This window comes from Chlamydomonas reinhardtii, chromosome 2, assembly GCF_000002595.2.
Source record: "Chlamydomonas reinhardtii strain CC-503 cw92 mt+ chromosome 2, whole genome shotgun sequence".
In the NCBI taxonomy this organism is placed as follows: domain Eukaryota; kingdom Viridiplantae; phylum Chlorophyta; class Chlorophyceae; order Chlamydomonadales; family Chlamydomonadaceae; genus Chlamydomonas; species Chlamydomonas reinhardtii.
This window is the reverse complement of record NC_057005.1, coordinates 3,075,493-3,101,926: the sequence shown is the minus strand read 5'-3', so window position 1 is coordinate 3,101,926 and position 26,434 is coordinate 3,075,493. Positions and strand designations below refer to the sequence as shown.

Sequence of the window (26,434 nt, the reverse complement as noted above, 5' to 3'; positions counted from 1 at the left end):
TCTTGTCCGTGGGGGGGTCGGTCGTCCCCTCAAGGGGGGTACGGCGGTCCCGGGGGATTTCGGGGCACTTTGTCTGGCACTTTGTTTCCTACCCCCTCCCCTGTCTTGATTGCTAGTTTCAGACATCACAAGTAGAGTACCGCATTGCAAAAGCAAGGAACCTATGGTCCTGGCCAGAGTCACTTCTACAAATTGTGTCAAGCAAGAGACACTAAGAGGCAAGATCTAGAGCCCGTCACTAGGTGGCCTTACACTGTCGTTTCTGTTGTGCTGCGTTATCCTGACAGTAAAAGGACTAGCTAGCAGATGACAGGCCATCGTTTCCACAGCACCGCACAACAACTATCCCCCCTCCAGATGAGGCGTCCCGACGAATTCAACTCGCAGATATGGGAGCAGAGCTGCGATACTCCTCAGTTCAGTCTTTTCCCCAGAAGCAGAGCCTGCGTACTTCCGTGCCCAGCAGGTGGCGCGGATCGAACCCGAGAAAGCTGGTCTCAAAACCACTTGTTGTGCTGCGTTATCCTGACAGTAAAAGGACTAGCTAGTAGATGACAGGCCATCGTTTCCACAGCACCGCACTACAGTTTCATCCCGGCTCTCAGCAGTCTGCGCACCCCCCACCCACCCACGCAGAAACCCCCACTACCCCCAGCACACTTTGGGGTGGGTTCTCGTAACTTACGGCCTGAGCCGCTACGGGATGCAGTGGGCGAGAACGTGGTTAGTTGGGGCCCTTCTCGCCCGCGCACGGCGGCGGCCTAACCCTGGAAGATGCAAGCCCTGCCTGATGATCTTAGGCGCCGACAGGAAGTCTCCGCCGCTGTCGCCCGCGCCGCCCTGCCTCGCCGGTGTCGTCCAGCCCCTGAGCCAGCACCTCGCTCGCGCGCCGCCACCGCCAGGTTGGCCTCCCCCGTGGACGGCAGCCGCACCACCACACACATCCCGCGCCGCAGCGCATCTGTGGATAGTGCGCAGCGCAGCGCTTCTCCTACGTGATGCACAATTCCATGTATAGATCGGCGCAGCGCTCCACCTGCGTGGCAAGCACAAATGCATGTATGGAACGGCCAGTGAGTCTTACGTGTTCTTATGTGTCGAGGCTGTGGCTCTGATGTCGCAACGCGAAGACATAGATGCTCAGTGCGTCCGCCGGCCGCGGCCTCCCTGCCTACCTCCCACTCCCACCTTGCTGGCTATGAGCATCTGCCTGTAGATAGAAGCGCTGGTGCGCGGACCAGAACAGCGCGGCCTTGGAGTCGCGGCCGCCGCGATTCTTGGCGGCGGCGTGCGGCAGCTGGTGGTGCATCACGTTCCACAGCAGCCCCCACAGCCGGCGGGATGGTGCGGCCGTGCTTGTCCGTGTGAAGGAGGCGCTGGGCAGGCTGTGAATATGGATGAGGAATGCGGGTTCTAGAGCTGCCTGCCTGCGCGAGCCCTCCTTCATACCCAGGCTCCCCCTCAACTGCACTGATGGCTCCAGCCAGCTCCTCGGCGAAGATCAACTCGGCGGCGCCCTTGTAGCGGAGGATGCGGCTGACGTAGGCGCCGGCGGCCGTGAGGCCCATGCAGGATATGCAGGAGGTGGGGGAGTTCATTCGGATACGGCAGGACACTGTACCGCAAGGTGGCACAACCTCACAGCTAGCTACAACCAACACTCATGTGCGTGCGTGCCCCCCTCCGTTCTCACTTGTTGTGCTCATGTGCTGGTTCCGCCATGCAAGGCGTTGTGCCACGAGCGGGTAACATAGCCCTTGACAGGAACAGTCCAGCCATGCCGCACCATTCATGTACATTGCAATTTGTCTGGCTTGACAGTACGTGAGAGGGCACTGGGCAGCCAGCCAGTCATGCAGTGCCTCAACCGCCAGTCCAGTCTGGTTGGAGTCTGTGAGGACCGGGCGGGCAGTGTCGGGTGTGTCGGGGGCATGTGGGTTTGCTGACGGGGGGGGGGTAAGATCATTCATGACCCAACACAACGATCAGCGGCGCGCGGCCACCCGCTAAGAGCAAACAGCTAGTCATCGGCGGGGTACTGGGAGCACTGCTGGCAGCACTGGGATCAGGCCGGGAGCGAAAACAGAGTGAAGAACTTGCGGAGGGTGGAATGTGTGTGTGTGATGGGACAATGTAAAGGCAGGTTGGCGAAGTCAAAGGGTGGAATGTGGCCATGTGGGAGGCCGCAACGCGTAAGCACAAAGGTGGTAAGCGAAGCTTGGGTTCATCCTGGAGTGCGGGGCTCACGAGTCGGGTGGCTTTTATTGAAATTTGTTGCTGGAACTGGCCTAATTGACATTTGGCTCTCCAAATGTCTTAAACGCACTCCTCCGTCCCCCTCCAGTGCCTGCGGCATGTCGCAACAGCACCTTCCATGTCTCCCACCACCTCACCTAGCAGAGAGTCGGTGACGGGTGACGGTGGGCGGTAGCCAAGGAGATGGGGAGAGGGGAGGGGGGAGGGGGGAAAGGCACGCCTTGTGCTGCGGTTGGCATTGGGCCAAGGGCCAGCGGCTGCCCCCCCCCCCGCCCCCGGCTCCACCAGCCCCTGCTGCCGCCTCGTCATCGGTGTCATGACACTGTCATCGGCCATGTCAAGGAGGTCTCCGGCCAGGATGGCCAGGCGCCGGCGTTCCTGTAGAGACAGTGCAGGCCTGTACCGCGTTTCCGACAGTCACAGCTTGCGGGCCCCAGCTACCGACTGTCGGTGGGTTCCTGGTTGGGTCCGGGCCGCCAGCCCTCCCAGATGTGGCCCCTGTGCCAGCCCACGCTATCCCCCCTTCAGCCTGAGTGGTGCAAGTCATGCGCCCGGTTACCTGCGTACCACATCCTGATGGCACCAAGCTGTCGTTTGGACCGCCTGGCGTCAGGTGCCCTGAATGCTGTATGATATGATTACTCGTCCTAGCGTCGGCAATTCGGCATGCAAGCGCCTGTCGACAGGCATGGAAATGGAATTGGATTCCATTTGCGCAGCAGTGCAGGAAATACACTCGCTCAGTCTGTTTTGAATGTCGCCGTCGCTGTCGTCATACTGTAGTTTCACATATTCAATATGTAAAAATGGTTTTCGCTATTGCAACAGACCAACGCTGCCTCGTATCCTTTTGGGCCGGACGGCCAGGCAGCCAGGTCCCGATAAGTCATCTGCCATACTGCATGATAGTGTTTGTTAGGGATCAGCTCGTTAAAGCCTTTCAAAAGCGTCGGAACAGCCCCCTAAAGGTTTTCGGCGTCCGCCTACCGCTGGCCAGCTCTACTCTGTTCCAGTCGTCTGGCCAGCAAGCAGATGAGCGACAACAAAACGATGAACAGGGCAAGCGGACAGGGCGCCGGTTCGCCAATCGCACAACGGACTCGTTGCCGAAGCGCGAGCCACGGCCGGCTCCTGCAGAGCGCACGGACCTGGAGGATGCAATCAAGGTGTGTCGCATACCACTTGTCACAGACTTACCAAGTCAAATCCGCTGAATTTGCGCGACATGCGTGCAGGTGGTGCAGGAGGCCCTGGCCAACTCCGACCTGCTCAGCGAACTGATATCTGCGCTTCCGATAATGACGCACGGACGGAACAAGTCCAAGAGTGCTGCGATGGTGTCACTGGTGTTCGCGCTACCCCCCTCGGCATGGGCGGGCCTGGCCGGCAAGTCCCGCTTCGTCGCCGGCAAGACACTTGTGGTAGGTGGTGCTGAAACGGGACTGGCAGAAACTTGCAGTGCTGTATCTGGATATGGCTAGTAGAATGCGCTTCTGCTGGCGGTCCTTTCCTGACACGTCCTCAAACATCCTGCCACCCGCCTTCCGTCCTTCACTCATGCCGCTGGCTGGATGCGAAGGACTTTGTGGACGAGTTCCAGCAGGCCGAGAAAGCCGACGTCGCTGGATGGCTGGTAGATATGCTGGAGAAGGCACTGCCCACACCTGCGGAGCTCATGGTGTTTGACTGGGGCATGGATGGCACAGCGGTGAGCAAGGGCACGAAGGCGTGGCGACACGCAGGACAGCTTTCGCATTCATGTGATGATGTTGATTAGATGCACCCGACGCCTGTTTGAAACGCTTTCATAGACTACCCGTTGTGCACTGCGCATTGCTCTGCAGCCATGGACACGGCTGCACGTGCTGGGGCACAACAGCGCCATGCTTTTGTTGCTGAGCCTCCTGCCAGCCACCATCGAGCGGCCCGAGGAGCTGAGGGAGGGCGGGGCAACGCTGTCGGAACTCGTGATGGGGGCGGCGAAGGAAGCGGAGGAGGAGAAGTATCTGGTGGACGGCAAGAGCTGTGGCGGCGCGCTGTGCACAGCTCCCGTGGCGGGTCCCGAGGTGGGTTTGCCCAACGGGGCACACAGCTGCGCCCAACATATGATATCGTATGTTACCCCGTGAAGAGCCACCAGTTAGCAGCAGGCAACATGCCGGTGTAATGAATTTGCTCTGCTCTGCGAATGACTGCAGGAGGTGCTGTGCGAGACCGGGCGCGGCCCTGTGTGTGGCACAGCTGAAGCGGGAGGTGAGTGCGGCTGATTCCGCTGTTCCAATTCCACATCACTCCGCGCCAGCTGTGCCCTGCCGCCTTGGGCTTTTGGCCGTTGAATCCCACATCGCGTAACGCTGAGGTTTGCCACCCGGACACCATGGCGCTGTCACATGCAGGCGACGTGTCTCATTGCAGCCTCCCGCAGGCGGCCACCAGCACTGCGCAGCCAGCCAGGCCCTCGCGCTGTGCGGCGCAGGTGTCTGCTGCGTGCACCAGCGCCAGCAGCCGCGGAGAGCCGCCACCCCACCAACCCACCACAACGCCGCCAGCTCCAGCTGTAGGCAAGGTGAGTGGAGCGAGGCATGGCAAGCGCCGTTGCATTCTTGGCATGGACGGAATGCCAGCTGGTAGTCGAGCCTGCATTTGTGAAGAAGTACGGTACCTTACCGTAACCAGCAGCCCCCACGCCACCCCGCTCAGGACAACGCGGATGCTATTGGGAGCAGGCCGCCGGCAGCAGCGGCCGCTGCTGCTGCTGCTGTTCGTCAGCCGCGGGACGCCCGGGGCGACTGCGCTGCTGCTGGCGTTGATGCCGCCAGCTGCGCCGCCACCACCGCAGCTGCCTCGCGAGACATGGCGCATTGCAAGGTAGGCCAGCGAGGCGAGGCGCGCGACGGCCAGAGACACGGTGAAGCAAGCAAGGGGGAGGCGCGCACACGCGAGCTGCTTAAGTCGCAGCGCGTGCAGTACGAGGTCGGACTTCTCAGATGCCATCCCTGCTTGGGACTTCCGATCGCCGTGCTTCCTTACGCGTGCGGGGGTTTTCTAGTACGTTGTCCAGGTTTGTTAGCCGCGCCGCTGCTTTGAATGCAACCTGCCTGCGCCGCGTGCTAGAGCCACCAACGTGTGCCCTGCCCAGCGTACGGCAGCTTGAGTGCTTACGTTATTGTTACACTTCTTAATGGTCTATCTGCGAGCAGGCGGCGAGCGCTGGTGGCGCGCAACAGCCGGTGTACGCGCTGCGGGCGAGTGGGCCTTCGTCGTCGGCAATTTACCGCCGATGCAGCCCTGGATACTCCGCGGGCGTCGGTGAGAGCGGCAACGAGCACTGCGAGGCCCAGGCAGGACAGCAGGCGGAGTCACCTCTGGCAGCGCTGCCCCTGCTGTCTCCCGTCGCCTCAAGTGGCGGGTCTCCGGCGGGTGGGGATGCTCAGCAGCCGGCAGGTAGGCTGCGGAATGCAGCGGCCGTGATGGCAGTGCCGGCGGCGGCGGTGGGGGCAGCGGCGTCGGCGGCCGTGGTGGATGAGCCGGAGGTCCAGCAGCACGCCGCAGCAGGCAGCCGTGAGCCTACTGGAGGCGCCGCAGCGCAGCGGGAGCACGACGTGCCAGAGCCACAGCCAAGAACGCCACCGCCAAATGCCAGGATGACATGGCCGTCCTCGCAGGCCGCCTGCACGCCGGGCAACACGCCACACACGAGCGGCATGTCACTGGTGGGCTTGCGTGTGCATAGCGGTCTTGTGCAGTGTGTGCACAGCTAGGGAACATTGGCTGGGTGGATTTGATTGTGGAGGGAAATCTGCTAAGTTACTTGTCATTTATGCTTGCCAACACGCGCGGTGCAGCTTGAGGAGGAGGCGGAGCACAGGGCGCACCAGGCCCGGTACTACGTCACCGGCGAGGCTGTGGTGTCCATCGTGTTTGACACGGTGGACGCAGTGGAGGCGGAAGCGTGGCAGCTGGGCAAGGAGCCGGACCCTGGGCTGTACCCGAAAGCCACCGCCGTCCTGTTGCTGAGCCTGGTGTTGCTGCAGGGCCTTAAGGACACGTCCGCGCAACGCTGGCTTGCGAAAGCCCGCACTATGGAGGAGCTGGTGGAGCAGCTGGAGACGTGGGCGGGGTCCAAGCAGCTGCAGCTGGACACGTGCCTCAGCTACGTTTGGGCTGGGGCCCCGGACTGGAGCTCGGTGAAGGCGGCTCTGGGCGGAGCAAGTGAGGGCCTCGCCAGCAGGCGTTTTGATGAGGTGCGTCGGTCATTCCACGGGCGGCACTGGTCTTGCTGCGTCCGGCAAGCTACTGTACGTACCTGCCCACGGCGTTTCATAACCATTGACCGACACACAACCTGTCTCGCCCCCATGCGTGCAGGGCAGCTACAACGCCATCTTCAAGGTGGTGGGCGAGGACAAGTTGGTCCTGCGAAAACCGCTGGGTGGAGCCTACCGCGACCTGCTGACAGCCACCTACAAGCAAGGGCCGGCCCTGCTCCGCCACCTGCGTGCGGCCTGCCGGTTACACCGCGGGAATATGCGGTCCATCGGTGTGCGCATCATGGGCCTGCTGCCGGTGGTCAACGGGCACGTCCCCGACCTCACCACGCGCAAGGCGCTGGACGACCTGCGCACTACGCGCAACGTGGTCATCGCCATGGTGATGGAGGAGCTGACGCCCACGGACAAGGCCGCCAAGGCGCTGGCCCTACTTGCCCAGGCCCGCCAGGTAAATGGATGGGCTGCATACCGTACTGACACAGCAGACTTGCAATACGGTACTTTGTCGTTTGCTTTATTTTATTGTTCTATTAGTGGACAAGCTGTCGGCAGTTGACATAGCCTTCAGACTCATGTTGCGGATGCCCAGGCGTGCGTCTAAGCACGCACGTTTGCATTATCTCGTAGATACTTTCTTGCCTGAATAATTCGTAAATAGTTGGCAACGCCATTTCGCACTGGCGTTTGGGGGTCGTGGTGCGGATTCACCGTCAGTACGCGTACTGACCGTACGGTACCCCATGCCACGGCCTGGCCCGCAAACTCATGCCTATCCATTTTTCACATTTGCACTGCTTGCAGGCGGGTGTGTGGCCGCGGTCGGTGGCGTTGGCGATGGCCAGCGGTGTGCTGTGTGGAGCAAGCGGGCTGTTCGAGATGAAGCTGTATCACGAGGACATCAAGGCCAACAACATGGGCTGGACTGACCTCACCCAGCTCGGCGAGGTGACCTGGATTGACAACGACGACCTGAACCAGGACTCGGCCGGCGTTGTGCAGATGCACCACACCACGCAATACACCGCGTTAAGAAAGCGGCGGTGCCTGGCTGCCGGCAATGCGTACTTCCGCCCGACTGCCAAGCTGCTCAACACCATGGACACGACACAGGTAGGTGTGCGTGCTGCTGTTTGCGTTGGGGCATGCACCACCCCAGACAAGACCACAAGGGCATAACATCATTCTGAGAAAGGAACGCAAAAAAAAAGCAAACGGCATGCGGCAAAAAAAAAGCAAACGGCATGCGGCAAAAAAAAAGCAAACGGCATGCGGCAAAAAAAAAGCAAACGGCATGCGGCAAAAAAAAAGCAAACGGCATGCGGCTTCTGCCAGAGCGTTACAGAATTAAATCGGCGTAATCCTGCGTAATCCTGCGTAACCTCCAGCACCTCCACCACCACCTCCTCTAGGCACGACGCATGTGGAACCTTTGCCCTTGCTGGTTGGCAACTATGCCATGGCTGAAAGCTAGAACATCAAGATGCGGTTAATGAGATGCTTGCAGCGGAAATGTGTGCACACATTTCTGCCCCCCCCAGTCGCCCCCGCGCACCAGCGCCGTACCGGCCGCCCAAATATTGTAATGCTGCCAGCATCTTTGCCCTACAGCATCTTGATTCATTCCCCTGCCAATCTCCGCCACCTGGTGCGTGCAGGTGCAGGGCTTCAAGGCCGCGTTGGTGGCGGTGCTGCTGCCGGAGGTGATGCTGCTGTGTGCGAGCAACGACTGCCAGACCTTCACACCCCGGCTGTGGACCACCGGCGCAGCCTGTGACGGTGGCCTGGGCGTCTTGTACCCCAACCAGCTGATGTCGGCGGCGCTCGCGCAGGTGCTCGCAACACTGCTGCACCCCATGGCCAAAAAGCGCAAGGCACTGCTTGAGCTGGTGGCGCGCGTGCGCAGCTTCAGCGACGAAATGAACGCGCGCGCCATCCGCCTGGCCGGATCTGCCGACGGCGGGCGCCCGTGTGTGCCGGTGCGTGGGGCGCAGTGCATGTCTTAGTTGGCTGCTCTTTCGTTGCTGACCGTGCAGATTTCAGTGCATCGCGTAGTGCGCAGTTGACATGATGTACAGCTTGCAACGCCGACACTGCGCCTTTGCTTCATAATCGCAGTCAGGCGCCGAGGCGCTGGCACACCTGTGCAGCCCGCCGCAGACGCACGTGCTGGACCAGCTGCTGCACACAGCCGTGCTGGAGCGCTGGTCGCAGGAGCCATTCGAGGACAGGACCCTGCAGCCAGTGCTGAACCTGCTGTACGAGGCCGCGCACTGCACGTGGCCCGCCGGCCCCATCAACGGGTTCATGCAGCGGTTGCTGCGGCTGGCGGTGCTGTGTGATACCGTGTCCGTGGCCAAGCGCCAGCGGCCGGACCTGCTGCTGCTGAGGTGCAAGGTGCGTGCAGGGGGGCTATAAGCTATAATCGTATGTTGCATCCGTAATGGCTTGTTGCATCGTTTACGTGGTAATGTATTTTATGTTGCAGGCCAACCGCGGGCGCACGCTGCTGCATCTGCTGGGGGCCACCGGCAACACGGAGGGCTACCTCGCCGTCCTGCGGGCCCTGGACGCAGCGGGCCTTCGTGCCGAGTGCCGCCAGTTCATGAGCGAGGCCGACCGTGTGAGTTGATCATGTCACTTCGTTGCCGTCCTCCAAGTGGCTGGCCAAACCACTTGTCCGGAGTAATCCTGGCTTGTCTGATGAACCCCTCCCCCATGGTTGCAGCATCCTAAGGTCCATGTCTGTCTCTTCCGTGTCGACACCAATCACATCCACCCAACCACAGAACGGAGACACGGCGGTCATGCTGGCGGCCGTGCATGGGCGGCTGGCGCCCATTATGGCGCATGTGCAGTTCGCGGAGGCGCGGCTGCTCGAGGAGGACGTCAGCATGTACATCGGAAGCCTGCGGCACGAGCTCGCCGTGAAGGGCTGGCTGAATGGGCTGGTCAAGAAGTCGGCCCTGGGCAGCCTGCTCACCATCCTCTGCAGCCTGTACAGCGGGCACAACGACAGGCTGAGCTCGCTCCTGGCGTACGTGCCGCCAGCGCTGCGGCTGCCGGAGGCGGTCGCACAGGGCGACGGGCCCAGCGCTAGTAGCAGTGATGGGGCCGGCGGCCAGGCAGCAGCAGGGGGGTCGCTGGCAGCTGCCCACGTGCACTTGGAGGCGGCCCACGGGCTGGCCACAGACGCGTTTGAGGCGCATAACAGCGCCCGCGCGTCCCGCCTGAGCTCGCTGCTTCTAGGCGCACACGAGACACCAGACCCGGCGGCCGGGCGGGTGGCGGGCCTGGAGGTGAAACAGGTGTTGCGCAGCGCTCTGGAGCTGTTTACGACGGCCGCCGCAAAGATGCCGCCGCCCCAGTCAAAAGCGATTGCCGCCGGCGGCATCAACAGCATGGCACGCCGCATGCTGATGATCAAGGTGAGTGGCGCCCTCGTGCAAGGCGGGTGGCGCCGGTTTCACCTATGCATTGTGCCTGCCTCACACCTCATCCTCCCCTGCCCTTGCGTCGGGTTCTTTGCAGACTGCTCCTGCGCTGGGCGCGGACACCCTTTTCCACGGGGCGGCCGCGATGGCCGGCCCACTGGAGGAGCTGTACGGCTGGGTCACGGACCTGTACGACAAGGAGTTCGCGGACGCATGCCTGGCCGTGACCAACGAGGTGCGAGGCACACACCAGAGACACGGGCAGAAGCCCGCATGATTGCCGCAGTTGCGAGTGCGCGGAAGTATTTATGACTACGCTTCCCGAGTCACAAGACGGAGCATGTGTTCTTGCTGCTAACTGTATTCTTGTGCTTCCAACCTGCTCGCCTGCGTGCAGGACGGTCGCACGCCGGTAGAGGTGCTGCTCCACTGTCATCCGATGCTCATGAGCAAGCCCGGCTTCGACTCGATTGAATTCGTCGACCACGGCCGCGCGGCGCCGGAGGGTGCCGAGCTCTCCGCGATTGCGGCCAGTCTGCGCGCCTTCGTGGCGGCGCGGGTTCAGGACACAGCCACGGCGGCCTACTGCGATGGCCCCCTGCGTATGGAGCTGGACAAGAAGATTAAGGAGCTGCTGGCACCGTGAGCAAGGCGGTAGGAGTCCCGACCTGGCGGACGCGGCGGCAGAAGACACGGAGATGGAGGACGTGATGGAGCCGCGCAACAAGAAGGCGCGCACCGTGGAGGCGCGCGTGGCGGAGGCGGGCGCGGCGGAGGCGCCTGCAGAGGAGGGCGAGAACAGCGAGCCCTGCCTAGCGGGGGAGGGGGAGGGGTCGGAGTCGTGGCATGAGCCGCGAAAATGGCAGTAGCAGCGGCTGCATAGACGGGGACATGCATGGGCATTCGGGATCGTGCATTCGGGGCTGCTACAATACGCCATAGTCGGGTGTGGGTGTTGGGATTACGGGGTGATGGTACGGTAGTGTTCGTGGGTTTTGGGGCATTGCATCGACACGTGAACCCATGAGAGACGGCAATGGTGCCTGATGGTACGGTAACGGGTCTTGTATCGGTGCCGGCAACCCAGGCACCCAGGGCGGCTGTGGAGCAACAGCACCGGCTAAGTCAGGCCCGCCGCCGCGCACTGTACAACGGCCCCGGATGAAGAGGCATCAGCGTGCTCACGTGTGGCCCAGGTACGCAGGAACGGTGCGGGATGAGTGCGGTATGATGGGGCGCGGGATGAGCCGGGATGCATACAAGGTGCGGCATTGAGCACTGTTGGCACACGTTGCGTAGCCTGGGGGCCACACCCGCAGCATCCTGTTTATCATGCACCCAGCCCGCACGCGGTACGCGCTTGACATGCATCCCACGATTGCACACACACTGCAGCGTGTGAACCTTCAATGCATGCCGGTAATTACTCCGACCTCAACTTGCCACCCGTTCGCCTATTGTCCTTGTGCGCAGGGCTGCGCCCCAGCATGCGGCACAGTGACCGCTGCTGCTGGCAGTGGACGGTCGCGCACTGCCATCCGTACGGTGTGGCGGTGCCATCGCCGGCCGGGGCAGGGGCGTCGCTATCAGCAGCGCATGCGCGCAGCAGCGCCTACTATGTTAAGAGGACGTAGGCGTCCATGGAACTTCCCGGGATGCTAGCATGGTCAGGTGGTCCGTGTGTCGCCGTGCGGAGTTCACGGGTTGCCGCGTTCGTGTGGCGGGGTCTGTTTGCTGGGGATTTGTGCTGAACTTGCGGGTGTATGTCAATGACCGGACTGCAGGATCTGGTGTTAATAAGCGTGCGGCAAAGGAAGGGGTACATGCGAACCAGGGGAGGTGCGAACAGCTCGGCCGCTGGTTATGCATGGACAAGGTGGTGGGTGAGCCCGCAGGGTGATGACGCCTGGTTCGCGGAGGGCACAAGTGTATCAACGAGGACGGCAATTCTCGTTTGCAATCAAATGATGCCGAGCTGGGCCTCGGCAAATCCAAGGTCTGTCCCGGCATATCCTCAGTCCTGGCGGCCCTCAGCGCCGACGGCTTCTAATCACATGCTAGTTCGTAACACATATCGCCAGGCGGCATATGTGCCCGACGGGCCCCCCTGGCATGTCGCTGGGGAGTGCGACGGCGTGTGAACCTTTGGTGCACATGGGACCAACTTGTGGGCGTCGTCGTTAGGAAGGAACGGTCTTGACGTGCAAAGAACAGCCGGGCATGCTTTGCGCGCCTACGGGGTGCTGAGGCATTCACTGAGACGTCCACCGTGCAAAGCGTGGGGCGCGTTACCATATGTCCCCAGGCCCCTGCAAATCCTCAAACCCCGTCGTACACGTCCTCAGCTGATGTTCGCCATGACCTGCCCTCAACGCGTCTTCATTCTCGCTTAGTACGATGGCAGGGCTGCCGTGCCCCGGCCTGCGCCTCCCCTTGGATATCCCTGCTCACGAGCGCCCAGTTTAGAGGTCACGGTACGTCGTGCGGCGCTGACACCTGCTGACACGCTGTGCCTTGAGCCTCCCAAAACTGACCGCACTGTCGTCCGTTCCGTATCTCTCTCGCACTTTCAAGTTCACGCTCCACACGAGGCCAGCAACGTCATGACTGCAACACTGCCTATGCCCCCAGGAGGGGTGCCAAATTTTGGTGTGGGCAATGACGCCGCAGCTGCTCCGACAGCCCGAAGCCGGCCGGTGCCAAAGGAAGGCCTTCTCTCTCGCTGCGCAACAGGGCTGCCCAACCCCCAGGCGAAGTAGGGTCTGCCGTCGCGAGGTAGACCTGCGAGGAGACACACCACATCTGGCCCCCTGGTCACGTCTCCCCTGATGAAGGGGGGGGGGAGACAGCCGTGGCGATCGATACGGACATCGGATTACCAATGTGGAGGGGCTATGTGTGGGGCTGCTGCCGCACCCGAAACCTAGGGACCACAAACCCCGGCGCTTCGGCTTGAACTAATGTATTCACTGCATGCCTCAATAGCACAATACATGCAGTTGCGTGATGGCATTCCCAGCTAGCAGCGGTAGTTTTATGTGGGTGGTGAAACTGGGAGCACACATCCCCAGCAATTGAGGTCGCTAAGCGAGCACCGGTGGTCCACGACATATGCAGTTTGGATATGCTGGCTTTCCACGCCACGGGATATAATCCTTTCTGACTCAAGCGACCAACCGCCAACACAGGCGACGCTGGGCGTGGAGCAAACAGAGCTTCATATGTGTGCCGTAGGTGAGAGTTATCATAAGTGTCAGTCGTCGCCTAACGGGGTGCTTATCATAGATTAAAATAACATGATGGCCGCGCCCGCTGGCTTGCAGTCTTGCAATCCCACGGTCGCGCGCACATGCCATGCCTTTAATTGTAGGAACATGAGATATGATAATAAACAATTACACAGTACATGTGAGGTCACGTCGCGCGCATTTAGGGACGCGTCCGACCCGCGCATGTCGCTCGCAAAGAATGGGCGTTTGCTGGAAATGATGCCTGGTGGAACCCGTGTCTACATGTCTGGTTTGTGGTACTCTTAAAAGCTCTCACGCGAGTGAATCCTCCCGGCGCCCGCTGCTTCAATGAGGCAGCCTACGATAAGTCGAGCAGGACGCTCATCAAGGAGCAGCAACCATACTGCATTGGCCGTGGCGGTCTTAGCTGCGGCTTTCGCGGCTGAAACCCAGCCAGCGCTGTGTCCGGCTGTGGAGGCTCAGCCACGGCCGGCAAGCCGCGCCGGCGTCAGCCTACACCAACCAGGTCGCAGGAGCAGCAGCTGCGGCAGCACCGGCGCTTGCAGGAGCCCAGCAAGCAAGCGTGGCTGCGAGCGCCTATGCAACCCAACCTGCGGAAGCTGCGGCACGGCTGGTGCAGATACAGCAAGAGCAAACCGAACGCGCATGACGGGAGTGGGAAGCGAGGCAGCGGCAACTGCGGGAGTGGGAGCAGGAGGCACAGCAGCATTAGGAAGCGGCGCAGGTGCGTGGGTAGGGGAATGCGGACGACGAGGTAAGGTGACGCGCGGGTGCAGGCTACGTGGTGTGGTAGGGAGTTGCAATGCAGGGGTTCCTGTGTTAGTGTGTAAACGGTTGGCGCGCGTGGGGAGAAGTTGATGTCTGTGGCTTGCATAACAGGTGTTCGGACGTGGCGGCGCTCTGGTTAACAGCCAGTGCGTGGAGGATGTCGAGTGGGTGACGCCATGCTTATCTGGCCTACTGCCGCCCGCCCGCCCGCCCGCCGACCTGGCGCAGCTCGGTGACGTTCAATTCTACGAGCAGTGCCAGTGAGTTGCGTGTGGTAAGGACGCGAGTGTCACACGCGTAGGGCCGTGTAGGGCACGGTTGCGGTGATGGAGAGGGGGAGGGCGGTTCTGCGCCTCCGCACCAGCTGCTGGTGATGGAGGACCCAACCACATGCGACAGCCGTTCGCACACATGTGTCACGGTAGGTGCCAAACCCCTCCAACCGCTTGAGCTTTCCACGCCTGTCCGGCTTCCCCCAGGTGCTCGAGGGGCCGCCGCACCCTGACCCCATCGTGTAGACGGCCTCGCTGGCGTCCGTGGCGCCGCCCGACATCACCTACAGCCACCACCTGCAGGTTCGCAATTGTTCAGGTGACTCTCACGTGTGCAGAGTGGGCATGAGCGTGGTGGTTCGGGAGGGCACGCGGTGTGCCTCTCAAGCGCAGCTGTTGTGCCTGTGTCAAACGCATGGACTGCACCGTGACTCACACGCAGGACAACCTGGCCGGGGCCGAGCTGTCCGACGCGCAGCTGGAGACGATGCTGTACGCCTTCCAGCGGTTTGGGAGGAGGCTGCCCGATGGTGAGGCCTAGGGGAGGAGTTCAGAAGGAGGAGAAGGCGGAAGCGAGGGGCGGGCGAGCACGGGGATGCCACGAAGGGTCTCTGTTTCACCTTTCTTTCCTCACCTGTTCGGGTCCCACCTGTTGCTTCGGGGTCTATCTTTACCACAGACTCGCGCGCGCCAGCTTCTTGCTGAGTGACGGCACGGGTGTGCTCAAAGGCCGTCAGATTGCAGCGGGTAAGTGGGCAGTGGGTGGTGGGTGTATGGGGATAGATGCCGTACGGGCACTTTGCTTACACGGACAGTGGACGCGCTTGACACAAATTCTGTCCCTGTGTCGACACGCATCCTGTCTCTGTGAGCAACGCCCTTCCCTATCCACATCACACCTTTCATGCAGTGATAAAGGAGCCACAGGCGGGCGGCGGGCGCCGTGGGTGTCCACGTCGAACGACCTGCGCTACGACGCCCGCCGAGACCTGGCTGATCTGGGTGTGGCTGAGGACCACATACCCGCCGTGTACCTGCCGGTGAGTGATGTCCACACAAACGCACAGCAGCATGCCCTACGGTGGCAGGCCCAAGACATACGCGACCTCTTTGATCTCGGGCCTCTCGGATCTGGGGGTCTAGGTTAGTGACCACGGTTAGTGACTGACGCACGCATTGACAGCTGAGCGCCGCATACGCTTTACGCAACTCGCACATATGGCACGCGCAACCTATTTTGCATTAATGGATAAGACCCAGTATCAAATGTACCCGATTTGTTCGCCTTGCAGTGTGCCCTCCCGCCCCCCGGCCGCTGCCCACCTGGGTTAGGGGCGAGCTGATCGTCCAACACCTCCCTGCCGGTGTAAAAGGTGAGTTGGGGGCTTGGGTAGGAGGACGGCAGGAAGGCGCGCGGCGCGAGGCGCGCTCAGGCCATTGGAGTAGCGGGGTGGGCCCAAAAGGCGTAAGCAGAGGATGATAGAAGCTGTATGTGGACGACATGCACACGGACAATGATAAAAGCATGGAATCGACAAACACCTCACCAAGCCCGAAACCCGCTTTCATCCCGACCAGGGCTTATACTGAGGCCGCGAGACCGGACAACTAGCGATACGCTGTGGGGGAGTACGGCTACGGGCTCTTGTGCTATCCTGGACTGGCCATTTGCGCTTCAGCTGTCCGTCTCCAGCAACATACAGGCGCGGCTGGGCGATGCGCATGCTAACGACGTGGTAAGGATGGAAACGAAGGTCTGCCTGTACCGTAACAGCGATTGTGCGCTGAACCGATGCCGGCAGCATGCCCTCAACCCCACCGGCGGCACCTACCGAAGCACTAACTGCAACCTGCTTGCCTGCTGGCCCATGAAGCCGCAAAGCACATGCTGCGCGGAACCTGCACTGGAACAACCGCAGCCCCAACGCATGTTAACACTCGAGACTCTCCGGTCGGTCCACGTGCGCAACTGTGTGTCGCGCAGGTGGAGCGCTGCGCCGAGTTGGCGGCTGATGCGCTGCGGCGCGGCATCTGTGTGGTGGTGGGGCTGTGGGAGGCCAACCTGGCGGCGGCGGCGCGCGAGGTGCTGGCCACGGGGCTTGGCGAGGCTGGCGAGGGCGGCGCGGACGACGGAGAGGACTTCTTGTCAGCGCCCAAGATGATCATGCACGTGAGTGGTTGGCTTGGGGCAGGGCTCGGCAACTAAAGCTGTTTGGTGGGGCGCCACTGCATCTAAGGCTCACCCTGCACGCGCACGTCCTCCGTCCTCCGCCCACGCCCCGACCCACAACACGTCCTCCTTTCTATGCATGCACACCTCTTGTCAACCGCTACCCGGCATCACAGAACTTCATCATCCAGTGACTGTTCCACTTCATGGTGCCGATGGGCGGCCTCATGGACAAGCGCAGCATGCAGAAGCTGCAGGCGAGGTGGGTGGCGAGTTGGCATGTCGGCACGAGTGGGTGCAGGCCCGAGGAAGGTGGCGGAGATAGGCAGGTCAGTCGGTTGACGGTATGATCATTACGGCACCTGTGGTTGAGTACGGGTAATGACGGTGTGGCGCCCGCTGCGCCTTGCCTTGCCCTCCGCAGATCCACCTCGTGACCTAGGAGTGGCAACGTCTGCTTGTCTGCAAGGAGGAGGCAATCTCAAGCATGCAGGAGAAGCGGGTGAGCAGCAGGCGCCAGAACACCGCCATATGTTTGTTCACCGGGAGGGCTTATGGATCGGAGGCATTCAAGGGTTGGAACTAGTGGGTCATACGGTGTTGTCCGGTTGCTCTGCTGAAAGCCTCACACACGTCTACCTTGCATGCAGTCTGGCTGCAAGGGGCAGGCTGAGGCGGAGTGAATGCGTGTGCGATTTGTTAGCATATTCTTAGCGTTGCCCTCAGTAGTTGACGGGGACCAGCGCCGAGCCAATCATGCATTCAGCGGCTATGGGATTGCAGCAGCTGGCGTACCACTGTTCGGTGTACCCCGGGTTGCACGGGGGCGGCGTACTGCTGCCGGCTGCAGGCGCCTACTGCCAGTCCCCAGAGGTAGGGAGGTCGGCCTTGAGAACCCAGGCTGGCAGGGCACGTGTGCAAACCGTGAGGCAAGCAGGTTAATAAGCGGTAAAGAATTACACGGGATACACCGGGATGCTTACTGTTCCTGCTAGGTGTGCGGGGAGGAGCGGGTGCTCGTGGCGTGGGGCTTGGCAGCCGTAGGAGACAGGTATCGTCGGGATTGCAAGAAGAATGCTTTGCATGCGCATTCAACTTGGTCATATCGGTCATTGCGTTGTGGCAGGGAAGCACGAAATTGGAGGCGGCGGAGGAACGGGTGAGCCAGGGAAGCCTGGGGAGGGGCAGGGATCCGGTACAGCCAACAAGCCCGCCAACAAGCACGACCGGCTACAGCAATACTCACAACCTTGCTATATCATTCGTCCCTCTTCGCCAACAATAAAGGGCCACCAAGCGCTGGGGCGACCTGCATGGCGCGATCTGCTGCGGCTCGTCGCAGCGTCCATGTGAGCGCAACTGGTGCTATAGCCAGTCACCAAGCCTAAACCACGCGCTAATTACAACATCGAATGCACATAATGGTAGCGACCTAGGGAGTTCGTTGCTGAGGCAGCGCGCTTGCAAACCTGCTTTTGACCCGCGCGGGCGCCGCCTTTAGAGCTCCCTGTTTCGGCTGGACCTGCATGGTTGGAGCTGCAGCACGGCTACTTGAAGATGCAGCGACGGGGGCGGGTAAGCTTGGGGCTCGGGCGCGCTTGTCTGGCTGTAGCAGCAGCTTTTTGATCTGTATCCTTTCAGGACAGCATTCCTTAGGCTAGATAGGCCCGTGCTTATGAGCGACAGCACGCTTGTGTGCGCCTGGGCTTTGCTACCCTTTGGATGTTCCCGGAATGTTTGCTCCTTTTCTGGGTTGCAGGTGCGTGCTTTCACTCTGCACGGATTATCAAATAACAAGCGCCGTTACGGTATTCTGCGGCTGCCGGAGGGTGCCGCACCAGCAACGGGCGCAAATGTGGCGCCTGCAGAAGCCAAGCCCCCGGACGCGTACTGCCTGACAGCGGTGCTGGAATCTCTGGCGGTCTCTAGTAAGGACGCTGCGCAGCTGTTCAAACTTCTCGCCGACATAGGTGGCCAGCCTATTGCGCAAGGCGTAAGTTGCAGGACGGTGGCGGTGGCAGCTATGGCGGGGCCAAGGGATGTGGGCAGGGACCATGGGGTTTGGGCGGAGGACAATACTGGTTTAGGTACACAGTGGACCAGATCCGGTTCAGGTACAACGTCTGCAGGTACAGAAGTGTTTCGTGCACTGGTGGGGGTGTGATTGCGATTATGGCGAAGATTGGGGTATTTCCGGGGGCCTCCTCATCTGGGTCTCGAGGTGTACAATGAAATCATTCAGAATTGTGCTGTCACGCTATATGCAATGCATGCAGTGTAATTCACACAATAGTGATGCGTCACGCGGTTTGTGTTGGACGGTTGTGAAATGCTAGGCCACAGAAATGGAACGCGTGGAGCCGCGCTTGCAGTGGCCCTGCGTTACGGTAGCCCGACATCAGCCCTGAGCCGTGTACAACGCCCAGGCATCTTCGCCCTGTCTTGACGTGCGCTACCCCGCATCTGAACCTATTCCCCTCAGGGCCAAGGGACCGTGTGGAGGGTGGCGGTGCGGCGTTGGCTGGACCTCGCGTCCAACCTGGTGCTGCCGCCGGACAACTGGCGCAAGCCGGCCACCGTGGGGACGCGGAAGCAGCAGCAGGAGCTCCAGAACCGCACCGTGGATGCGGTGCTCAAGTACGTGTACGTCGAATTCTCTGATGAATCTGGTTGCTTGGGCGTCGTCGGCCTGATGGTGGGTACTGGTGCGGCAGTCGCAGGGTGCATTAGGCTTGTCAGTGTCGGGCGACCGTGCTTTGTCTGTTTGGCAGGAGCTTAAGAACCTGCATCCTTCCCAAACCGTTGGTGTACCGTATCTGCATGCGCCTTTGTGCCGCTGTTGCTTGCAATGCCCGTCCTTGGCTGACGCTGCAACTTAGCACTTTACGGAGGGAAACAACCCCGACTTTCTCCCCCGTTGTCCCTACCCACCGCAGGACCTGCTCCGGAACTCGTTCATCCGGGGCACGTGCTCGCGTGGCATCATGCGCCATTTCGTGCTGCCGTGAGTCGTAGCCAGTGTGTCTGCGAGGTGTCCAATGCGACAAGCACGGGTCTTAGGCGGCACGCGCCCGCCGCTGATGTACGGGCAAGTGCACCGGACGCAAGCACGGGCCAGGCAGCATGCTCCCGCTGCCTCTTGGTGGAGAGATGCATAAATACCTTCCCCTAACCTGCAGGGTGCTGCACGTCAGCTACACGCCGTTGGCCAAGGGACCAGGTGGCACGGGCCCGGCGCAAGGGGCTGACGAGCACGAGTACAAGGGCGCGGGCAAGGACAAGGGCGCGGGCGGCGCCGCGGGCAAGTACACCGACTACCACGGCGTGGTGGCCACCGAGGTGCGTGAATCGATGCCGTGTTGGGCCACAATCTGGGGTGATCCGGCAACACATGGGTTGTATTGCGGATGTTTGACGCTCATCTGGGTTTGGTTTGTATGCCTCCCGGGGGCGTGTGTAATGGTTCGCACGCTGTGGAAAGCAGCACAACTGCACCCCACTCACCCGTGTCGCCCCTTGGTCGCTTTCTTGACCGCCCTGCAGGTCAGTCCGCTCATGGAGATGTCCCTGGACACATGGATCCAGGAGCTGGTCGAGGAGTTGTACGGGCCCGAGTGCGGCTCGTACAAGGAGCACCTGGCGCACCTCGACGCCTACCGCCAGCTACCCGGGCTGAAGGCGGACCTGCTGACCGAGGTCATGCGGGTCTGCACACACCTGCTCGACATCGCAATGGCCATGGACTGCGCCGGCGTGATTCACCGCGACCTCAAGGTCCGAGTGGGGCTGGGATTGGTGTTGTGGCGGTGAGGAAACCCAAGGTAATAGATGGTGGTAGAAGGGCGAGTTGAGGGACTGTGGGGTAGGATGAATGGTATGTTACGAGCCCTCCTCAGTCAGGGGATATCAGGGTTTGCCTTGCACATCTGGCTCATCACGGGTTTCCTGACAGCCGCGGTGGCGTTTTCCCCGCCTCGCAGCCTGAGAACCTGCTGGTCAAGGGTGGCAAGCACCTGGAGCTCCTGGTTGCAGACCTCGGAATGGCCCGAATCGCGGTCAAGAACCGGGCTCAGTACACCAAGGCGGCGATGGGCACCGACGGCTTCAACCACCTGCTGCGGCTGCTGCCGGAGGAGGTGTTCGGCAAGGGCGCCTACCGCATCGCGGACATGCAGATGGAGGTGCACTCCTGGGGTGAGGCGGGGCGGGCGCTGGTGCGGTAGGGAAGGAAGGCGGCGAATGCTTTTGCACGTACTGGAGTTTGAGGAGATCCGGCATGTGCAACGGCCAACCAGTTGCCAACTTCGGCGGCTGCGTTAGGTCACCCAGCTCCCTGTTCTAACCCATTCCCCTTTCCTATGCGTTACGCGTCCCTCAGGCGAGGTGATGTGCAGCGTCTTCCTCAACGGCAAGCTGCTGCAGCGGCTCCCGATGGCCCTGGGCGCGGCCTGGACCCGCTTCCACTACAGCTTCTTCACCAGCGAGCGCGTCCTGCCCTGTGACGTGGCGGTGATGAACGGTGACGCGCCCATGGCCGTGATGGGCATCATACACTGCTTCAAGCTGTGGTTGGAGGGCGGTCAGAGCGCCGACCTGGCGCAGATGGTGCTGCGGCTGTCGCAAGCGCAGCTGGCGGACGCGCTTGAGGACGGCCCGCTGCCCAAGGCAGACGTGGGCCGCACCACGAAGCGCATGGTGGAGAAGCTCAGCGAGTACGCGCAGTGGCTTGAGGACGTCGCGGCGGCGGAGAAGATCGCCGGTGTAGGTGCTGGTGGCGGCGCAGCGGCGCAGCCGGCCATGGGCGGGGCCGAGTTGGACACGTCGGACGCTTGCGATCGGCAGGGGTGGTCAGACCTGACCATGCAGGTTCGCCGCAACATTGGGTTCTTGGAGATCCGGCGGAAGCAGCTGGCGGGCGGATGGCAGGGCCGCCTGGGCCGCATCACGCAGCAGGTAATTGCGCGGCTACGGCAGGCTGCAGAGCTGCACGGCAACGGCACGTTCACCTGGGTCTCCGTGGATGTGTACGCGGAAGTGTACCCCGACGCCGCTGTCGGCAGCTCCAGCGGGCACGGCGGCGCTGCGACGTCCAGCCGCTCCGACAATCCCTCAGCTGCCAGCGCAGCCGCCGCTGGTGCCGCCATCGGCGGCGCTGCGTCGCTCGTGCCAGACCACACCGGCGACGTCGGGGCGGTGCAGCTGGCGGTAAAGCTGTACACTGACGCCGCCGCATGGTTCGCCAAGGCCGTGGCGTTGCGGCACGCGCTGAATGAGCAGGACCAGGATGCGATGCAGATGCAGGCGGAAGTGGAGAGCTGGTCGTGCGAGGAGATGGCAGCGATGGAGGCGCAGCTGACAGCGGATGCACTGAAGCAGGCGAAGTATCGCTGCCTGAACGTGGCGGCAAAGCTCGTGGAGTCCATCTTTGACAGCCAACTGGCCCTAGACCACGGCGACGAGCTCTCCGTGCTTGACCTCGTGCTGGGTGGCCTCAGCGGCGCAGAGGTGAAGGCGGCTGCCCGCAAAGCTGCATTTGAGTCGGCGGCGCCGTCCACCGCCAGCAACGCCAAGGCGAGCTCGGCGGTGCTGCCGGGGCCTTCAGCCGTCGGCATGGGGGCGCTGCGGCCGCCGGCGCCACAGCCGGCGGCGCCGTCCACCGCCGGCAACGCCAGGGCGGGCTCGGCGGTGCTGCCGGGGCCTTCAGCCGTCGGCATGGGGGCGCTGCGGCCGCCGGCGCAGGGGTGGGCAGCGCCGTCCACTGCCGGCAACGCCAGGGCGGGCTCGGCGGTGCTGCCGGGGCCTTCAGCCGTCGGCATGGGGGCGCTGCGGCCGCCGGCGCCACAGCCGGCGGCGCCGTCCACCGCCGGCAACGCCAGGGCGGGCTCGGCGGTGCTGCCGGGGCCTTCAGCCGTCGGCATGGGGGCGCGGCGGCCGCCGGCGCCGGGGTGGGCGGCGCCGTCCACCGCCGGCAACGCCAGGGCGGGCTCGGCGGTGCTACCGGCGGCCGTGGCCGCGGCCATGGCGTTGGCTGGTGTGATCGAAGCTGCGCTCGGCCTCGAGCCCAAGCTGATCTGGCGGGACTTACAGCTGCCGCTCCACGCGCTCAAGGGCGGCCCCGGCAGCGACCTGCTGTACGCGGGCGTGGCCCTCGCTCACAGGGACCGCCTCGCCAAGCTGCCCAACAAAAGGGAGATCCGTGGCCTCATGGAGTGCAACCTCATCACGCAGGAAGAAATTGCCTATATCCTGCGCTGGCGCAACTTGCCGGTAGTGCTGCACGAGGCGGCCCGTGAGAGCGAGCCGGAGGTGCAGCTCGCGCCCTCAGTGGTGAAGGACATGGACGCAGTGCTAGACCGCCTGGTCGCGCTCCAGAGCGCCGACTTTGACGCGGCCCAGCGGGATCAGCTGGTGAACCTGGTCAAGGTGTCCATGCTCACAGACGTGGGCGGCACTATGACCAAAGCCAAGCAGATGGAGCTGGGCCACTATCTGCTATGCCAGCTGCCGGAGATTGCCAGCTTCACTAACCTCGCGGCGCTGTTGCCGCAGCGAATGGTGGCTGCCCTTCAGCAGCACCCGTTGGTGCCCAAGCGGTCCCATCGCGACGTGGCTATTGGCCTGCAGGAGCGCAGCCGGCGGCGCGCGCTCACCACGCAGCGGTCAGCTGAGGACGCGGGCATCGCGGTGCCGGCCGTTCCCAATGCAACGGCGCCGGGCGCCGCCGTCACTGCCGGACCCGGCGGTGCCGCCGCCGCTGCCAGTCCAGTTGCGATGTTGGAGAATGCCGTGCCCGCCGGGCCCTGGCACGGCACGGCGGCGGGCGCCGGGGACTTGCCCCTGGAGGACATTGCGCGGCTGCCGACGACGGGGGCGGGGCTGTTGCCGGAGGACTTGCTGGTCTCCATGATGCAGGGGATGCGACTCAACAAGGAGTCGGGGCGTTCCGGAGGCACCGTGTACTACAGCTGCACCAGCGCAAGCGGCAGCGCAAGCGCAAGCGGCAGCGCAAGCGCAAGCGGCAGCGCAAGCGCAAGCGGCAGCGCAAGCGCAAGCGGCCGCGCTAGCGCAAGCGGCAGCGCTAGCGCAAGCGGCCGCGCTAGCGCAAGCGGCAGCGCAAGCGCCGATTGCGACACCAGCGCCAGCGCAAGCGGCAGCGGCAGCGCTAGCGCCGGTGCGGGCGCCGGCACCAGCGCAAGCACTGGTACCCGCAGCGCCAGCACCAGCGCCAGCGCCAGCGCCAGCGGTACCAGAGCAGTTGACCGGACCAAGGAGAAGGGGCTGGCTAGTGAGCTGCTGGCAGCGTACTTCACGGCGGCAGACAATGGCGTGGCGGGGGCGTCCGGCAGGCCGCGGCCCGCAGGCACAGTCCTGATGGAGATGCTGCAGGCTTTTGAGGCGGAGTACGCTCAGTGCGACACGCCGCCAGGCCTGCTGCAGCCCCAGATCCTGCCATCTCTGCAGGCGGACCGCGAGCGGCTGCTGACGAAACCGTCGTCGGTGGTCCTTGAGGCACTCGCGAGCGCCGAGGCTTTGCGGGCGGAGGTTCACGCCGAGTCGGAGTCCGCACCGGAGCTGGACCTGGGCTCACTGCTGGAGCGGGAGGCGGATTGGCAGCAGAGTGCGGCGGAGGCGTGGATGGCGAGGCGGCTGCCGCAGCAGAACCAGTACCAGCTGCCGCTGCAGGACGCGGCGGCCGAAGACACGGAGATGGAGGACGTGATGGAGCCGCGCAACAAGAAGGCGCGCACCGTGGAGGCGCGCGTGGCGGAGGCGGGCGCGGCGGAGGCGCCTGCAGAGGAGGGCGAGAACAGCGAGCCTTGCCTAGCGGGGGAGGGGGAGGGGTCGGAGTCGCGGCATGAGCCGCGAAAAGGGCAGTAGCAGCGGCTGCATAGACGGGGACATGCATGGGCATTCGGGATCGTGCATTCGGGGCTGCTACAATACGCCATAGTCGGGTGTGGGTGTTAAGATTACGGGGTGATGGTAGTGTTCGTGGGTTTTGGGGCATTGCATCGAGACGTGAACCCATGAGAGACGGCAATGGTGCCTGATGGTACGGTAACGGGTCTTGTATCGGTGCCGGCAACCCAGGCACCCAGGGCGGCTGTGGAGCAACAGCACCGGCTAGTCAGGCCCGCCGCCGCGCACTGTACAACGGCCCCGGATGAAGAGGCATCAGCGTGCTCACGTGTGGCCCAGGTACGCAGGAACGGTGCGGGATGAGTGCGGTATGATGGGGCGCGGGATGAGCCGGGATGCATACAAGGTGCGGCATTGAGCACTGTTGGCACACGTTGCGTAGCCTGGGGGCCACACCCGCAGCATCCTGTTTATCATGCACCCAGCCCGCACGCGGTACGCGCTTGACATGCATCCCACGATTGCACACACACTGCAGCGTGTGAACCTTCAATGCATGCCGGTAATTACTCCGACCTCAACTTGCCACCCGTTCGCCTATTGTCCTTGTGCGCAGGGCTGCGCCCCAGCATGCGGCACATTGACCGCTGCTGCTGGCAGTGGACGGTCGCGCACTGCCATTCGTACGGTGTGGCGGTGCCATCGCCGGCCGGGGCAGGGGCGTCGCTATCAGCAGCGCATGCGCGCAGCAGCGCATGCGCGCAGCAGCGCCTACTATGTTAAGAGGACGTAGGCGTCCATGGAACTTCCCGGGATGCTAGCATGGTCAGGTGGTCCGTGTGTCGCCGTGCGGAGTTCACGGGTTGCCGCGTTCGTGTGGCGGGGTCTGTTTGCTGGGGATTTGTGCTGAACTTGCGGGTGTATGTCAGTGACCGGACTGCAGGATCTGGTGTCAATAAGCGTGCGGCAAAGGAACGGGTACATGCGAACCAGGGGAGGTGCGAACAGCTCGGCCGCTGGTTATGCGTGGACAAGGTGGTGGGTGAGCCCGCAGGGTGATGACGCCTGGTTCGCGGAGGGCACAGGTGTATCAACGAGGACGGCAATTCTCGTTTGCAATTAAATGATGCCGAGCTGGGCCTCGGCAAATTCAAGGTCTGTCCCGGCATATCCTCAGTCCTGGCGGCCCTCGGCGCCGACGGCTTCTAATCACATGCTGGTTCGTAACACATATCGCCAGGCGGCATATGTGCCCGACGGGCCCCCTGGCATGTCGCTGGGGAGTGCGACGGCGTGTGAACCTTTGGTGCACATGGGACCAACTTGTGGGCGTCGTCGTTAGGAAGGAACGGTCTTGACGTGCAAAGAACAGCCGGGCATGCTTTGCGCGCCTACGGGGTGCTGAGGCATTCACTGAGACGTCCACCGTGCAAAGCGTGGGGCGCGTTACCATATGTCCCCAGGCCCCTGCAAATCCTCAAACCAGTGCTCGTATCTTGTAGATGCCCCCAGGCACCCGGCATCTACACATGCGTAGATGACCCTGACCGCGACATCTACACTTAAGCCCCCAAGCCCCCCAAAACGTCTACGCTTCCCCCATTTTTGCGCCCAAACCGGCCAAAACCGTCTACACTGCGTAGACGCGTGGCACCCAAACCCAAATGTTTTTCTCCGCCTTCGGCGGATTTTGGGCAGATTTCTACAGTGTAGATGGAAGATACGAGCACTGCCTCAAACCCCGTCGTACACGTCCTCAACTGATGTTCGCCATGGCCTGCCCTCAACGCGTCCTCATTCTCGCTCAGTACGATGGCAGGGCTGCCGTCCCCCGGCCTGCGCCTTCCCTTGGATATCCCTGCTCACGAGCGCCCAGTTTAGAGGTCACGGTACGTCGTGCGGCGCTGACACCTGCTGACACGCTGTGCCTTGAGCCTCCCAAAACTGACCACACTGTCGTCCGTTCCGTATCTCTCTCGCACTTTCAAGTTCAGGCTCCACACGAGGCCAGCAACGTCATGACTGCAACACTGCCTATGCCCCCAGGAGGGGTGCCAAATTTTGGTGTGGGCAATGACGCCGCAGCTGCTCCGACAGCCCGAAGCCGGCCGGTGCCAAAGGAAGGCCTTCTCTCTCGCTGCCCAACAGGGCTGCC

The 26,434-nt window shown here is 62.5% G+C and overlaps 4 protein-coding genes across 7 annotated transcripts; all 4 read left to right on the top strand.

Moving 5' to 3' along the window:
* Positions 1-141: 141 nt before the first annotated feature.
* CHLRE_02g095056v5 (uncharacterized protein) lies at positions 142-2,307 on the top strand. Its single transcript, XM_043059528.1, has 4 exons — positions 142-466; positions 957-1,073; positions 1,217-1,344; positions 1,488-2,307. The coding sequence occupies exons 2-4, from the start codon at positions 999-1,001 to the stop codon at positions 1,522-1,524; spliced, it is 240 nt and encodes a 79-aa protein (XP_042927160.1). The 5' UTR covers positions 142-466; positions 957-998; the 3' UTR covers positions 1,525-2,307.
* Positions 2,308-3,001: 694 nt separating this feature from the next.
* CHLRE_02g095055v5 (uncharacterized protein) lies at positions 3,002-12,257 on the top strand. The gene is made up of 18 exons (XM_043059527.1): positions 3,002-3,422; positions 3,492-3,677; positions 3,836-3,964; positions 4,101-4,322; positions 4,455-4,509; positions 4,653-4,822; positions 4,957-5,124; positions 5,457-5,969; positions 6,102-6,500; positions 6,625-6,975; positions 7,329-7,637; positions 8,183-8,503; positions 8,643-8,921; positions 9,013-9,147; positions 9,314-9,952; positions 10,056-10,193; positions 10,356-11,154; positions 11,432-12,257. The coding sequence occupies exons 1-17, from the start codon at positions 3,159-3,161 to the stop codon at positions 10,602-10,604; spliced, it is 4,527 nt and encodes a 1,508-aa protein (XP_042927159.1). The 5' UTR covers positions 3,002-3,158; the 3' UTR covers positions 10,605-11,154; positions 11,432-12,257.
* Positions 12,258-13,341: 1,084 nt separating this feature from the next.
* CHLRE_02g095054v5 (uncharacterized protein) lies at positions 13,342-17,807 on the top strand. Of its 3 annotated transcripts, none has more exons than XM_043059524.1 (13): positions 13,342-13,968; positions 14,089-14,237; positions 14,457-14,568; positions 14,692-14,779; positions 14,929-14,996; positions 15,160-15,289; positions 15,542-15,622; positions 15,828-15,985; positions 16,234-16,419; positions 16,596-16,681; positions 16,844-16,921; positions 17,070-17,578; positions 17,707-17,807. In XM_043059524.1, the coding sequence occupies exons 1-5, from the start codon at positions 13,855-13,857 to the stop codon at positions 14,952-14,954; spliced, it is 489 nt and encodes a 162-aa protein (XP_042927154.1). In that variant the 5' UTR covers positions 13,342-13,854; the 3' UTR covers positions 14,955-14,996; positions 15,160-15,289; positions 15,542-15,622; positions 15,828-15,985; positions 16,234-16,419; positions 16,596-16,681; positions 16,844-16,921; positions 17,070-17,578; positions 17,707-17,807. The 3 variants fall into 3 exon arrangements, with proteins under 3 accessions (XP_042927154.1, XP_042927155.1, XP_042927156.1); XM_043059526.1 differs by lacking the exon at positions 17,707-17,807 and having other exon boundaries at positions 13,342-13,933; positions 14,089-14,125; positions 14,206-14,237; positions 17,070-17,477; XM_043059525.1 differs by lacking the exon at positions 17,707-17,807 and having other exon boundaries at positions 17,070-17,477.
* Positions 17,542-25,847, top strand: CHLRE_02g095053v5 (uncharacterized protein). 2 transcript variants are annotated; one of them, XM_043059522.1, is made up of 11 exons: positions 17,542-17,578; positions 17,707-17,768; positions 17,962-17,994; positions 18,179-18,412; positions 18,902-19,114; positions 19,356-19,423; positions 19,599-19,758; positions 19,963-20,193; positions 20,400-20,613; positions 20,798-24,618; positions 24,896-25,847. In XM_043059522.1, the coding sequence occupies exons 3-10, from the start codon at positions 17,977-17,979 to the stop codon at positions 24,295-24,297; spliced, it is 4,638 nt and encodes a 1,545-aa protein (XP_042927158.1). In that variant the 5' UTR covers positions 17,542-17,578; positions 17,707-17,768; positions 17,962-17,976; the 3' UTR covers positions 24,298-24,618; positions 24,896-25,847. The 2 variants fall into 2 exon arrangements, with proteins under 2 accessions (XP_042927158.1, XP_042927157.1); XM_043059523.1 differs by lacking the exons at positions 17,542-17,578; positions 17,707-17,768 and having other exon boundaries at positions 17,862-17,994.
* Positions 25,848-26,434: the final 587 nt, after the last annotated feature.

Coding starts and splice junctions, on each gene's coding strand:
- CHLRE_02g095056v5 (XM_043059528.1), top strand. CDS start 999: ATGCACAATTCCATGTATAGATCGGCGCAGCGCTCCACCTGCGTGGCA. Junction 1,074..1,216: donor ATGCATGTATGGAACGGCCA/GTGAGTCTTACG, acceptor ATCTGCCTGTAG/ATAGAAGCGCTGGTGCGCGG. Junction 1,345..1,487: donor CCCCCACAGCCGGCGGGATG/GTGCGGCCGTGC, acceptor GGCTCCAGCCAG/CTCCTCGGCGAAGATCAACT.
- CHLRE_02g095055v5 (XM_043059527.1), top strand. CDS start 3,159: ATGATAGTGTTTGTTAGGGATCAGCTCGTTAAAGCCTTTCAAAAGCGT. Junction 3,965..4,100: donor GGGGCATGGATGGCACAGCG/GTGAGCAAGGGC, acceptor ATTGCTCTGCAG/CCATGGACACGGCTGCACGT. Junction 4,823..4,956: donor CAGCTCCAGCTGTAGGCAAG/GTGAGTGGAGCG, acceptor CACCCCGCTCAG/GACAACGCGGATGCTATTGG.
- CHLRE_02g095054v5 (XM_043059524.1), top strand. CDS start 13,855: ATGACGGGAGTGGGAAGCGAGGCAGCGGCAACTGCGGGAGTGGGAGCA. Junction 14,238..14,456: donor CAATTCTACGAGCAGTGCCA/GTGAGTTGCGTG, acceptor GGCTTCCCCCAG/GTGCTCGAGGGGCCGCCGCA. Junction 14,780..14,928: donor TGGGAGGAGGCTGCCCGATG/GTGAGGCCTAGG, acceptor TCTTTACCACAG/ACTCGCGCGCGCCAGCTTCT.
- CHLRE_02g095053v5 (XM_043059522.1), top strand. Junction 20,194..20,399: donor TGATTCACCGCGACCTCAAG/GTCCGAGTGGGG, acceptor CCCGCCTCGCAG/CCTGAGAACCTGCTGGTCAA. Junction 20,614..20,797: donor GATGGAGGTGCACTCCTGGG/GTGAGGCGGGGC, acceptor CGCGTCCCTCAG/GCGAGGTGATGTGCAGCGTC.